Genomic DNA, 13,710 nt, shown 5'->3' with positions numbered 1-13,710 from the left:
TGAGTCCAATCCTCCCCTCATCCCCAAATCATCTTTCCCATTTGGAATGATTTTCTCTTTCCCTACTCTTCCCTTGTGGCTCAGCTGGTAAAGAATCCGCCTGCAATGTGGGAGACCTGGGTTCAATCCCTGGGTTGGGAGGATCCCCTGGAGAAGGGAAAGGCTACCCACTCCAGTATTCTGGCCTGGAGAAGTCCATGGACTGTATAGTTCATGGGGTCTCAAAGAGTAGGACACAACAGCAACTTTCACTTTCTTCACACTTTCTTCTATTCTAAGACCCTAATTCCTTCATCCTCCTCTTTCAGAGAAAACATTCCTATTCTGAGCCCCATTTGACCTGTTTTTCTTCAGCACTGCCTTCCAGTTAATTCAATCTGTCCCAAATAAAATCTGTAAGTATTTTGTCCCACAGAGGATTGTTAAACAATTCCCTCACATTAAAGTTCGTTTCTAACACCTTGCTTAGTTTTTCTTAGAAGTAATCTGTTCCATTGCTAGTTTCTTTGCTTTTTACCTTGGTCTAAAACATCCCTTTGACATATAAAACAGAGGCATCATAATCTCTTTGTGCGTTTTAACTCGAGTCCTGACTTGCAACTTTGCCCAACTCCTCCCCGCTTCAAGTCACTTCAAAGCTCAAAGGTGACATTCCGCGCAGGGCATCAGACACTGGGAGCTGAAACCTGCAGTTTCCCCATCCCGCGGGATTCTGCCTGGACCACTGGGGCAAGAGTCACCGCACGCGCGATGCTCCAGGGTTCGAGACGGGGCTCGCACAGAGCGGCGGGGAGGTCGGGAGGGAGGGCAGCCGCTGAGACCCGAACTAACCGGACGTACCTGCTCTGATAAAGCGCGGAAGAGCAATGGACACGACGCAGAGGAGCAAGGACAGCATTCCCCTATTAGCTGCGAGAAAGAAAGAGGATGGCATGGTAAGGGGCGCAGCGGGCACGGCGCGCGCTCCTCTGGCACAGGGCCTGGGTAGTGAGACCTCTGAATCTCAGAGATCCCAACCGGGCCACCCACCTTCCCTTCGGCACCCGGAGCCCTCCAACTTTGGCTCCCCCACCCCGTATACCCTGACGTGTCCCCCAAGACTGCTCCCTCCCCGGCCCTGTCCTCGCTCTGAGCGCCCATCTCCAGAATCCGGCATCAGTGGCAGCCTCCATGCCCCGGGAGGCGCCGTGGGGGCCTCGGGGCGGATCCCTTCTTCCAGGCTGCCCAGTCCTCCCTTGGGGGCTCAGCGACATCCCCTCTGTCACCGAGCACTCGGCCCCTGCCCCCCGTGGTGGCGCCCAGGTCCTCAGCCGCGCGTCGCGGGAAGGCTCCCCTGCGGGCACTTGACCTCGGGATCCTTCTGGGCCCCGCAGTCTACACGGAAACTCCAAACACCCACTCACTCCGGAGAAGCCAGCTTAGGCCTACTTGGCAAAGGCCGGCAGGAACAAAGGTAGGAAGACGCACGGGCAGTGGACGGGTGCTCCACACCTTCGTCCAGAGACGGAGTTGTCTCCCCCAAGATCGCCCAGCCGGACAGGGGCCTCCCGGGAGTCCGGATCGCCGCCCCCGGCCCCAGTCGAGAGCATTTTCACCACCTCCTTCCCTGAGCACCTTTCCAGTGCCTGGCGCCCCGCCCGCGAGTTGCTCACCGCCGAGCTCAACTGGGTGTGTGCCTGCCCAACTGGATGGGCGCGCAGGATCACACAGAAAGTGCAGACTGACAGCCCGGGATTGAGCTCTGTGGTGGCATTTCCATACCAGCCTAGTTCCTCACCACGTGGGCAGGGCAGGCCTGCCTTCCCAGTGGGAGCTTAAGGAGGAGAATGCCATCACACTAGGAAGTGGCTTTGAAGGGTTTTGGCCAGATTGTCTGGCAGCTGAAAAGTCCTCCATACCCAGTAGTGTTAGTCGCTCAGTCGTGTCTGACTCTCTGTGACCCCATGGACTGTAGCCCACCAGGTTCCTCTGTCCGTGGGATTCTCCAGGCAAGAACACTGGAGTGGGTAGCCATTCTCTTTTCCAGGGGATCTTCCTGACCCAGGGACCAAACCCAGGTCTCCAGCATTACAGGTGGATTCTTCACCATTTGAGACACCAGGGAAAAATCCCCATCCCCAAAAATGTCTGCTGAAATCTATTCTAAATTATCCCAGCAAATGAACTATTCCTTCCTTTCCGAGCTCCATTTGAGCAATTATGACATGCATTGGCCTGTATAGGATGCTCCCAAAGTGGAAGCCAACTCAGATGGCTTTTAAGGAATATCATTTATTAATATCTGCCTGAGTCATGTTGGTTAACTTCTGTAAAGCAGACATCCCACTGTTGCCTAGTTCAAGCTGATTTGATAGGTGCAGGACAGGTGAATGAATCTGAGACACAAGGTGTCGAGACAAGGAATACGACTTTATTTGGAAAGCTGACTGACTGAGAAAATGGCAGACTAATGTCTTGAAATAATCATCTTGTTCAGGGTCTGGATGCCAGGTTATTTTATGGCTCAGAAATGGGCAGGGGAGGTCAGGAAACAAAGTAAAAAGGACGTTAATCTTACACAACTGGAATTCCAGTTGAGCTATTTCAAGTCCTGAAAGATGATGCTATGAAAGTGCTGCACTCAATATGCCAGCAAATTTGGAAAACTCAGCAGTGGCCACAGGACTGGAAAAGGTCAGTTTTCATTCCAATCCCAAAGAAAGGCAATGCCAAAGAATGCTCAAACTACTGCACAATTGCACTCATCTCACACGCTAGTAAAGTAATGCTCAAAATTCTCCAAGCCAGGCTTCAGCAATATGTGAACCGTGAACTTCCAGATGTTCAAGCTGGTTTTAGAAAAGCCATAGGAACCAGAGACCAAATTGCCAACATCTGCTGGGCCATTGAAAAAGCAAGAGAGTTCCAAAAAAACATCTATTTCTGCTTTATTGACTATGCCAAAGCCTTTGACTGTGTGGATCACAATAAACTGTGGAAAATTCTGAAAGAGATGGGAATACCAGACCACCTGATCTGCCTCTTGAGAAATTTGTATGCAGGTCAGGAAGCAACAGTTAGAACTGAACATGGAACAACAGACTGGTTCCAAATAGGAAAAGGAGTACATCAAGGCTGTATATTGTCACCCTGCTTATTTAACTTATATGCAGAGTACATCATGAGAAACGCTGGACTGGAAGAAACACAAGCTGGAATCAAGATTGCTGGGAGAAATATCAATAACCTCAGATATGCAGATGACACCACCCTTATGGCAGAAAGTGAAGAGGAACTCAAAAGCCTCCTGATGAAAGTGAAAATGGAGAGTGAAAAAGTTGGCTTAAAGCTCACCATTCAGAAAATGAAGATCATGGCATCCGGTCCCATCACTTCATGGGAAATAGATGGGGAAACAGTGGAAACAGTGTCAGACTTTATTTTTCTGGGCTCCAAAATCACTACAGATGGTGACTGCAGCCATGAAATTAAAAGACGCTTGCTCCTTGGAAGGAAAGTTATGACCAACCTAGATAGCATATTCAAAAGCAGAGACATTACTTTGCCAACAAAGATTCGTCTAGTCAAGGCTATGGTTTTTCCTGTGGTCATGTATGGATGTGAGAGTTGGACTGTGAAGAAGGCTGAGCACCGAAGAATTGATGCTTTTGAACTGTGGTGTTAGAGAAGACTCTTGAGAGTCCCTTGGACTGCAAGGATATCCAACCAGTCCATTCTGAAGGAGATCAGCCCTGGGATTTCTTTGGAAGGAATGATGCTAAAGCTGAAACTCCAGTACTTTGGCCACCTCACGTGAAGAGTTGACTCATTGGAAAAGACTCTGATGCTGGGAGGGATTGGGGGCAGGAGGAGAAGGGGACGACAGAGGATGAGATGGCTGGATGGCATCACTGACTCGATGGACAGGAGTCTGAGTGAACTCCGGGAGTTGGTGATGGACAGGGAGGCCTGGCGTGCTGCGATTCATGGGGTTGCAAAGAGTCAGACACAACTGAGCGACTGATCTGATCTGATCTGATGTGTAACAAAAGCAATGGAAAGTAAGTCAAAGAAACAGTTCCAAGGTGGAGTCAGAATTGGCTTTTCCCTGCAACACCTCCAGAATTCTAGATACCACAAGCAAGTAGACTGCTCCAGTCTGAAACTTCCAACTACGATGATATGAGGACGAGATGTTTTGATAGCATCGTAGACTCAATGGACATGAATTTGAGCAAACTCCAGGAGATAGTGAAGGAGAGAAGTGCCTGGTGTGCTTCAGTCCATGGGGTTGCAGAGTCGGATACAACTTAGCAATTGAACAACAACAAATAATGATATCCACAGGGACTCGTTGCCCTGATCATCAGGAGATACCCAGACAGATCCCTGAGGGTGCTGAGACTTAGAAAAAATATATAAAATGTAATCTCCTTTCAGAACTGGCCAATCCAGTTTTGGTGGTCCTTTTGCCATTCCAGTGAGACAGATGCCACAGTAGCAAAGGGAGATGCCAGCAGAGCTTTCTGTGATAAACTGGGAGCCAGCAGTTTGCAAATGTCTACATTCTTTAAAAGCAATTAAGGATTCCAAAGTGCTTTTAGTTATGTCTGTCAGCATTTACTATGTTAGAAATTAAGATGGCGAGTGTTTTAAACATTTATTTTCTTGTTTATTTTCTTGTTAAAGATTTCATGTGGACCATTTTTTAAAAGCCTATTGAACCTGTTATAATATTGTTTCTGTTTTATTTTTTGTTATTTTGGCTGCAAGGCACTTGGGATACCAGCCCCCCAACCAGGTGTCTAATTCGCGCCTCCCTGCCTTGGAAGGTAAAGTGTCCCTTCTTATTTTAAATAATGACAATAAACTGTCTATGTATTAATATAAATACCATATATTTTATGGAAAATAAGTCTACTTTCCAAAACAAACAGACATATTGAGAACAGTGGTATTATTCTACATAGCACTACATATCCATACTTAGAGTTCGGAAATGTCTAACTTAACAAGAGAGTTGAATTTTCATATCCAGTCTCTTATGATGTAACATGTCATATAACATCTGAGAAAGTCCACTGTCCACAAGTCAGAGAAAAAGTATAAAAAGACAAAGAAAGTGTTAATATTACAATGCAAATGACTGACTTCAGAGATCTTTTTAAAGGCTCTTGGGGATGCCCTGGGGCTCTCTACTCCAAGGTCCCCTAGGTAAGCCAGAAGTGAGGATCTTTATTACTTTTCCCCTGGTATCAGCATTAAGTGAGGTTCCTCTGTATTAAGAGCAAAGAGTCGGACACAACTTAGTGACTAAACAACAAACAACAACACATTATCATTTTAAGCAGCTAACACCAAAATTATATACCCTCCTCTCCCTTCACTCTTCCAAACCTCAGAATTTGAAAAAGATTTTCTTGATTAAATAAATGTGTTCTTTTATTTGTACAGATCAAGAGATATAATTAAGAACATATATTTTGAGACTCCATCTCTGCTGCTGCTGCTAAGTCCTTCAGTCGTGTCCGATTCTGTGCGACCCCAGAGACGGCAGCCCACCAGGCTCCCCCGTCCCTGGGATTCTCCAGCCAAGAACACTGGAGTGGGTTGCCATTTCCTTCTCCAATGCATGAAAGTGAAAAGTGCAAGTGAAGTCGTTCAGTTGTGTCCGACTCTTTGCGACCCCATGGACTGCAGCCTACCAGCCTCCTCTGTCCATGGGATTTTCCAGGCAAGAGTACTGGAGTGGGGTACCATTGCCTTCTCTGGATTCCATCTCAGATACTGACAAAAACTTTCTGTAGTAGGGGAAAACTTTGAATTCTGTTACAAGTTAATCACTAAAGGGATGTTGCCTATAAGCTTTAATTCGACATAATGGCCCATCTCTGAGAACCCTGCAGCCCAGGTAATGATCATTAAGCCAAAAAGACCTTGGATTAGCTCCCACGAGAGAGCCAGATGAGGTTCACCTGTGACTGACTGCAGAGAGGAAGAAATTCACCGGTCCCCTCCAGAGGCTGAGGTGAACCAGGAAGTGTTTGACTTATTTCCGTCCTCCCTACCCCGCCTCCCTGCCCCTCCCTCCTTAATATAAAAGAAGCCAGAATTCTAACTCAGGCAAGCTGGCTCCCCGAGGGGGTGGCAGTCTGTTATATTTTGGGTCTGCTGGCTTTCTCAATAAAGTCCTTACTCCTTGCCCACCAACTCGCCTCTAGGCTTTCTGGTCTATTATGTGGCGAGGAGTATAAAATTAGACTTGGTAACAAGTTTTGATGAAACTTGCCAGGAGCCTTCGGGCTCACGGCCAGCCGACCCTGGTTGGGGAATATTCGGGAAAGACACTGACAGTTGCCAGGACCACTTGGCCAAGGAGCTTCCCTTCAGAGTTCTGGCTGCCTCAGCACCGGGCAGCTGAAGCAAAGAATCAACATTAAGGAGCTGAAGTGCTGCCCCCATAGATAAGGTAGTCCCTCTGGTGTGTACAGCCAGAAACTTTATTTCCTCTTGTTTGGGGATTTTTTTGTTTTTTCTTCGGTGGAATAAGCCAGTTTGTTTTGTGTTTGTTTTGTGAGTGGAGCACCCAGAGGGAAGAATCGCTAGGCGTTTTTTTAAACCCAATTTTTGCGTCTATCCAGCCCCAATTCCTGACGTGCTTAGGACTACCCCTCCTTTCTAAAGATTTATTCATTTGGCTGTTCTGGGTATTTGTTGCATCGAGGGCTTTCTGTAGCGGTGAGCAGGGGCTACCCTCTAGTCGTGGTATGCAGGCTTCTCATGCTGCGAAGTGCAGGCACTAGGGTATACAGGCTTCAGTAACTGAGGAAGGAGAGGAGCAGGTTGCCCTGACTGGAGTGACTCCATTTTAAAAGAAAGGGAACTCCATCTTACACTCTCGGTGAACTTTGGACTATATACCTGGGAGGCCATGGAGATAAAACACCAACAACCAGCAGGCCTCCCGGGCACCTGGAAACCAGACCAGGCTGACCCCATACCTAAACCTCCCAGAGTCAAAAGGAATGAGTGACCTCTATGTAATCATTCACTATCTGTAATCTTAATAATACCCATTGATGTACGTTAGACAGCATGACCAAAAATGTAAATTTATGGCTGTCACCTGATTGTATCTTGTACTAACATTGTCCAGGGTGGGCTTTAGAGAATTTGGGGGTTGTGGGCTTGGTCATGTATGCTTTGGGTATAAAAGGTTGTCACAAAAATCAGTTGGGGTCCCGGGCTAGAGAGGAAGCTCTGCCTCGGACCCACCGGTGTAATAAACTGCACTCTGCTATCCACACTGTCCTTCTGAGTGAGTTTGCTTCCCGGGGCATTTGGCTATAAAAGCGGTGGTTCCCGGGCTCTAGAGCACAGGCTCAGTCATTGTCCTTAGTTGTGCCACGGCATATGGGATCTTCCAGGACCAGGAATCGAACCTGTGTCTCCTGCCTTGGTAGGTGGATTCTGAACCCACTGAGCCAGCAGGGAAGCCCAGGACTATCCCTCCTCATAGGAATCAATTAGGAAATCCAGTGTTAGTTCCTGGGGCTCAGGAACTTGGCCTGGTATTGCCATCTAAGACCCAACAGGGCCCCCAATTTGAGTCAGAAACCACTCCCAAGGCAGGCAATTTCTCTTACATAATCAGCTTGTGCTGCTTGTGTACTAAGTTGCTTCAGTCATGTCTGATTTTCTGCAACCCTGTGGACTGTAGCCCCTGAGGCTCCTCTGTGCATGGGATTCTCCAGGTGAGAGTACTCGAGTGCGTTGCCATGCCCTCCTCCAGGGGATCTTCTTAACCCAGGGATCGAACCTGCATCTCTAATGTTTCCTTCATTGGCAGGTGGGTTCTTTACTGCTCGCCCCACAGTCAGCTTTTAGGGGACCTAAACGCAAACAACTAGCCAGGTGGGTTTCTCAGACTCCTTTAATTGGAAAGATTGCAACCCTCCTTACAGAGAGGATCTGTTCCACCTGAAGCCCTCTTGGCAGCACGCACAGCTGAACCACACTGGGACCCTGGTGAGGGAGGGATTCCCTTATCAGAGCACTCCCACGGGTGCAAGTTGATGGAGGTCTTTGAAAAAGGGAATGCAAGCAAAGCAACTTGAACAAAATACAAGAAATTCATAATAAATACTCCTTTGAATTCTTGGAAAAGCTTTACTGGGCCTACAGACATACTAATGCTGGTTCCAAGGCCCCTGAAACTATTAGAATGGTAAATTTGGCCTTTTTTGAAGAGATGAGGTGCAAAATGCCTCATATTAGGAGAAAAATTGCCAAAATGAGTGCATTTGGAATGAACCTAATGCACTTTCTGAATTGGTAGATGTTGCTCTTAAAGTGTTCAGTATTGGAGAATGAACACAGAAGATAAATACGCAAAACGAAAATGCCATTTTTTTGGCAGTGGCATTGGATTCCTGGAAGGCAAGTAACCCGAAGAAATTAAGCCACCACTGGGGAAGGAACAATGCCCTACTGTCAGGAGGAATAACATTGGAACACAGAATAATGTTGTTCAGTCACTAAGTCGTGTCCAACTCTTTGCAACCCCATGGACAGCAGCACACCAGACTTGTCCATCACCAACTCCCCAACTTGCTCAAACTCATGTTCATTGAGTCAGTGATGCCATCCAACCATCTCACCCTCTGTCATCCTCTTCCTCTCCTGCTTTCAATCTTTCCCAGCTTCAGGGTCTTTTCCAGTGAGTCAGCTTTTCGAATCAGGTGGCCAAAGTATTGAAGCTTCAGCATCAGTCCTTCCAATGAATATTCAGGGTTGATTTCCTTTAGGGTTGACTGTTTTGATCTCCTTGCAGTCCAAGGAGAACACTTTGCACTAAGCTAAAACTTAAGAGGAAAAATTTTTCTAAATGCACAATGTGAGAGTTGCAAATTAAGTTTTATTTGAAGCAAAATGAGGATTCTATGGTCCAAGGGACGGCATCTCAGATAGTTCTGAGAAAATACTCCAAAGATGCAGGGGGAACATCAGTATATATGTGATTTTGGTGAAGAAGAAGTGCATGCAGTCTGCACATATATTTTCACGTAAGGTTTCTACTAGTCAAGAGGAGCAGTCGTCACCATGAAGGATTTTAGTGTTTTTTCTAAATAGGAGGGGCTTCCCTGGTGGCTCAGTCGGTAAAGAACCCGCCTGTTAATGCAGGAGACTCAGGTTTGATCCCTGGGTAGGGAAGATCCCCTGGAGAAGGAAATGGCAACCCCCTCCAGTATTCTTGCCTTGGGAATCCCATGGACAGAGGAGCCTGGCTGACTACAGTCCATGGGGTTGCAAAGAGTTGGACATGACTGAGTGACTAAGCAACAACAGATATGAGGAGTTTGGGCTCCCCCTCCTCACCCAAGAAGAGAATGCTGCATTTCTGCTCTCCACCCTGAACTCCTTTCAGGGAGAATTGAAAATCAGTAGTTGCAGCAGCACCTGATTTAATCCTTGTAGAGGAAGATGGCTAGTGCCAATTTGTAGTTGACGCAGCAAAAGAGGAGAGCCTCTATCATGGTAGAAAGACGGGAACACTTGGTAGAAAGAAGAGTGAACAGGGAGTCCAGGGGCTCCCATGGACCTGAGGTGCCTAATTCCCCACAGGAACCCAGGTAAAAGCTGACAGTGGAGGGAATGAGCTGGTGAACTTTCTGATAGACCTCACCCTGAAGTTTTTCACCAGAACATGGTTTCAGCCTGCAGATGGTGCTCATGAACACCCCAGCCAAGGAGACACAGCTCCATCCCCCTGAAGGTCGATGAAAAGACCAGAAGTGTGTGTAGGCTCGTATGCAGTCTTCTCAGTGTCTGGTGATCTTTTTTCTTTAGATACTATCTTGTTAACACAGTTCGCTCATGAGATTACTGAAAGGGGATCTAGAAGTAATACAGCTATTAATAGCAGGATTAGTAAGGTCATATGTGTATTCACTTAATTGCTCAGTCATATCCGATGAGACCCCATAGATTGTAGCCTGCCAGGCTCCTCTGTCCATGGGATTTTCCAGGAAAGAATACTGGAGTGAGTTGCCTTTTCCTTCTCTGGGGGATCTTCCCAACCCAGGGATTGAACTTGCACCTCCTGCATTGGCAGGTGGGTTCTTTGCCACTGAGCCACCTGGGAAGCCCCAGTAAAGTCATAAGTAACAAGTTATAAAGTTCCACTAGGGGCAGCCCAGTATACTGCAGGTCATCTGACTTAGTCTATACCAATTCTTATCTTCAAGGGAAATTATCTATTGGCATTGTCCATAAGACACCCAGCCCAATTTCCTAGTGTTACTAGGCTTAGTATTTAATTGTTCCCAACAAAAGGGAGTTTTTAAGCTTAAATGACCAATGAGTGAAGTGAGTGAAGTTGCTCAGTCATGTCTGACTCTTTGCGACGCCGTGGACTGTAGCCCCCCAGGCTCCTACGTCCATGGGATTCTCCAGGCAAGAATACTGGAGTGGGTTGCCATTTCCTTCTCCAGGGGATCTTCCCGACCCAGGGATCGAACCCAGGTCTCCCGCATTGCAGGCAGATGCTTTACCATCTGAACTGAAGGGTTTAGAGGCCGTCAAAGGGACATGACCTATAAAGACAATTTTGATGGTTTTACATAGAAATGACCTCTGATGGAAGAGAACACAAATGGGAACTATTTGAGATACATTTCTATGTAAAATGTAGTTTGCATATTATTCAGCATTTTAAATGAGCACTCTGCAACCGAGACCAAATATCAATCATCTCTTGAGGTTTTCTACTATGTACCAACATCAAATCTACATAGGAACAAATGTTACTCTTGCTTTTCTCTTCTATATCAAATGTCCTGAAGCCTTTGTGTCTCTCTGGAGCGAGGCCGAGTTTCTGAAGGCACATTCCAGAATAAACATCATTGATGGGGTAGAGAAGGACCCGATCAGTCACATTGTACAGTCTCAGGGCCAGGTGGCCAGAGTAGAGGAATCCGCCTCCTCCTGCATAAGGCGGGTAGACGCCAGTGTAAACAACTTCCGGGATGTAGTACTTGAGTTTCTTATCCCGATGAGGTCCAGCATTATGAATCACGTCACCAATAAACAAATCTTTGGCTTTGTTCCCGAATAAGCTATTCAAGTAATTCAGGAGATGATGGGTGTTCACAAAAACATCATCATCGCCCTTGAACACGAACTCGGCATTTGGTCAGGAAGTGCTCACCCACCTGAGAAAGAGTACTTCTTTCAGAGACAAGTTGAAGAATGTATCTCTGTAGTTCCAAGAAAGAATGTCTTGGTGCTTCTCACTCTCAAATTTCAGCATATCTGAAAGGTCAGGATGGTTGTCCTCTGTGGGGGTCTGGCCCAGTAAGAAAACTCGCACCACCGTTTGGTTCCCCACATTGGTTTCTTTGCCCCAAGATTCCCGAATCGCTTGCCTTCTATTGAAATGTGAAGTTAGGGACTTAATCGCCAGCAATAAGAAGGGTTTCTTTGCACACTTGTCTGGTTGGTCTATAAGCAGTGAATAATTTCAACATCTCAAATATAGCAGAAAGTCTTTAAATCTGTCTGGCAAACTGTTGAAACCTGAAACCGCTGACGTGACCCTCAGGTCAGGTTCACAGTAATTTAGATGGCTTATTGGAGAATCCGGATGCTTCTCCTGTCCGGTTGGCTAACGTGTTCAAAATGGGATTGAACCTCCTGTTCAGCTTTTCTTGTTCCTTGTTCCAGTATGCCTGAGGAAGGTCAGCTATCTTCCAGAACCTTTCTTTAGGTATTATTACTTCCCCCTTTCCATTTTTTTCTTGGCTACTGCTTTTGGAGACTTCCACAATCAAATAAATGAAGACATTTACCATAATCAGGATTCCCAACAACTTTATTCTTCGACATCCGACACTCATTTCTCATATCTTGTCTGGGAACAGCTCCTGCTCCGTGGGGCAGGGGCGGGAGATCTCGGCTGCATCCTCGTCCCGGCCGCTCCACGCGGCTTAGCCCAGCAACCACCCCGCTCTTGCTCCATGCGTGGCCTATTAAATGACCAATAGCCTGATGTTAATAACAAGAATCCATCCCATAAAATTTTGGCTAAATTTTTTCTTGTTTCCTTGATTGAGCTTGAGTAACTTTAGAGGAAAATTCATATCTATGGTCAAGGTCAGAGCATATATTATTAATTGGCCAGGTGAGGGAAACCCACCTAGTAATGTCAGTAGTCTCCGAAACAGACATTAATTTCTTTCCTCTAGAATAAATGTCCTAAGAGCCAACCAATAAGGGCCATGGAGTGGAGAAATCCACCAAAGTAACCCAAGAATATTGGGTATAGGTGTGTATATTAGTGGCTCAGTTGTGTTCGACTCTTTGTGATACCATGGACTGTAGCCCACCAGCCTCTTCTGTCCATGGAATTCTCCAGGCAAGAATCCTGGAGTGGGTAGCCATTCCCTTCTCCAGGGGATCTTCCCAACCCAGGGATTGAACCCAGGTCGCTCACATTGCAGGCAGATTCTTTACCGTCTGAGCCATCAGGGAAGCCCACTGTGTATAGGTAACTGACCATAAACCAAGCAATTGGGTTAACTTTGCATAAGAGCATGAAATACAGTTGATTCCTAAGCAAAAGTGTAAGCAGTTATCAAAGTGATTGGTATGCATGTCTGGTCCAGCGTCTTGGGTCAGCTCTCCACTTCAGATGTCATCTTCTCCTTAACCTGATCTGGTAGCTTTTTCTCTGAGCAGTATTTTAAGATGATTTTGAGGTCAATAGTCCTCTATATAGACAAGTGCAGTGCCCTTTCTAAGTGGAAATATTAATCCAAGAGTCAATTCCCGTTGCTTTTGCTGTAGAGGAGATAGTTCAGAGTATCTAATAAAGGTCCTTCCATCTTAATTGGAGACAGGCCTTTTAATTACTGTATTTTCATGGGACATCTGATCTCTATCCAATGATTACTGAAATAAGCATTAGAAATTCAGTATCCTTTTAATAAATTAATTAAACATTGAAACAATATAACAGCAAGGAACTATCTGGGAACTGAGCCTTAGTCAATATACCTCAATTAACAAAACTAGAATTTAATATCTTCTGAAACATTCTTTTTCTCTCTAAAATTACACTTCTACCAAATACAGCCAAATAAAGATTAAGTTTTTTTTTTTTCCAAAATGAGCTCTGGTTCTTTACCACATAAGCTCTTTTTTCATTTATTTTTTTAAACGTACTCTTTCTTAGTTGCTTTATTTTAAACAACAAAGCACTATTCGGGGAAGTCACATTAGCCCTCCTGACTCAGTCAATGTTAGTTTCAGATGTTTAAACGGGTCACCTACCAGATATGGGAAAAGAAGACAAAGAAGTTTGACAGGGATTTAGCATTTATTCTGGGGGTTATGAACTCATAGTTATCATGTAGGCTTCTTTACTCTGGCCCTGCTAAAAATTTCCATAAAGTATCTTGATATTAAATCTTTTATTTTTTATTGAAGTATAGTTTATTTACAATACATTGTTAGTTTCAGGTGTACAGCAAAGTGATTCAGTTATACACTTCTATATCTACTCTTTTTCAGATTCTTTTCCTTTATCAGTTCAGTTCAGTTGTTCAGTCGTGTCCGACTCTTTGCGACCCCATGAACTGTAGCGCTCCAGGCCTCCCTGTCCATCACCAACTCCTGAAGTCCACCCAAACTCATGTCCATCAACTCGGCGACGCCATCCAACCATCTCAT

The 13,710-nt window shown here is 45.8% G+C and overlaps 1 protein-coding gene, 1 long non-coding RNA gene and 1 pseudogene across 9 annotated transcripts in view; 1 reads left to right on the top strand and 2 right to left on the bottom strand.

Moving 5' to 3' along the window:
• IL1RL2 (interleukin 1 receptor like 2) overlaps nucleotides 1-2,568 on the bottom strand; it is a 28,320-nt gene extending 25,752 nt beyond the window's left edge. For 2 of the 5 annotated variants that reach the window (XM_025260763.3, XM_025260770.3), the window contains exons 1-2: nucleotides 1,404-1,646; nucleotides 841-909 (exon numbers count right to left, since the gene is read on the bottom strand). In XM_025260763.3, coding sequence (XP_025116548.3) covers nucleotides 841-898 — 58 coding nt within the window. In that variant the 5' untranslated portion in view covers nucleotides 899-909; nucleotides 1,404-1,646. The other 3 variants (XM_025260767.3, XM_025260764.3, XM_025260766.3) reach the window with 3 other exon arrangements.
• A 3,111-nt stretch (nucleotides 2,569-5,679) lies between these two features.
• LOC112578002 overlaps nucleotides 5,680-13,710 on the top strand; it is an 83,681-nt gene continuing 75,650 nt past the window's right edge. For 3 of the 4 annotated variants that reach the window (XR_006543197.2, XR_006543199.2, XR_006543198.1), the window contains exon 1: nucleotides 5,680-6,448. This is a non-coding gene — a long non-coding RNA (uncharacterized LOC112578002). The remainder of the gene's footprint in view (nucleotides 6,449-13,710) is intronic. The other variant, XR_003102142.2, reaches the window with a different exon arrangement.
• LOC102403965 lies at nucleotides 10,664-11,928 on the bottom strand (annotated as a pseudogene).

This window comes from Bubalus bubalis, chromosome 12, assembly GCF_019923935.1.
Source record: "Bubalus bubalis isolate 160015118507 breed Murrah chromosome 12, NDDB_SH_1, whole genome shotgun sequence".
Taxonomy (NCBI): domain Eukaryota; kingdom Metazoa; phylum Chordata; class Mammalia; order Artiodactyla; family Bovidae; genus Bubalus; species Bubalus bubalis.
Note: the sequence above shows the minus strand (reverse complement) of the source record. Positions and strands in the feature narration are given on the sequence as shown.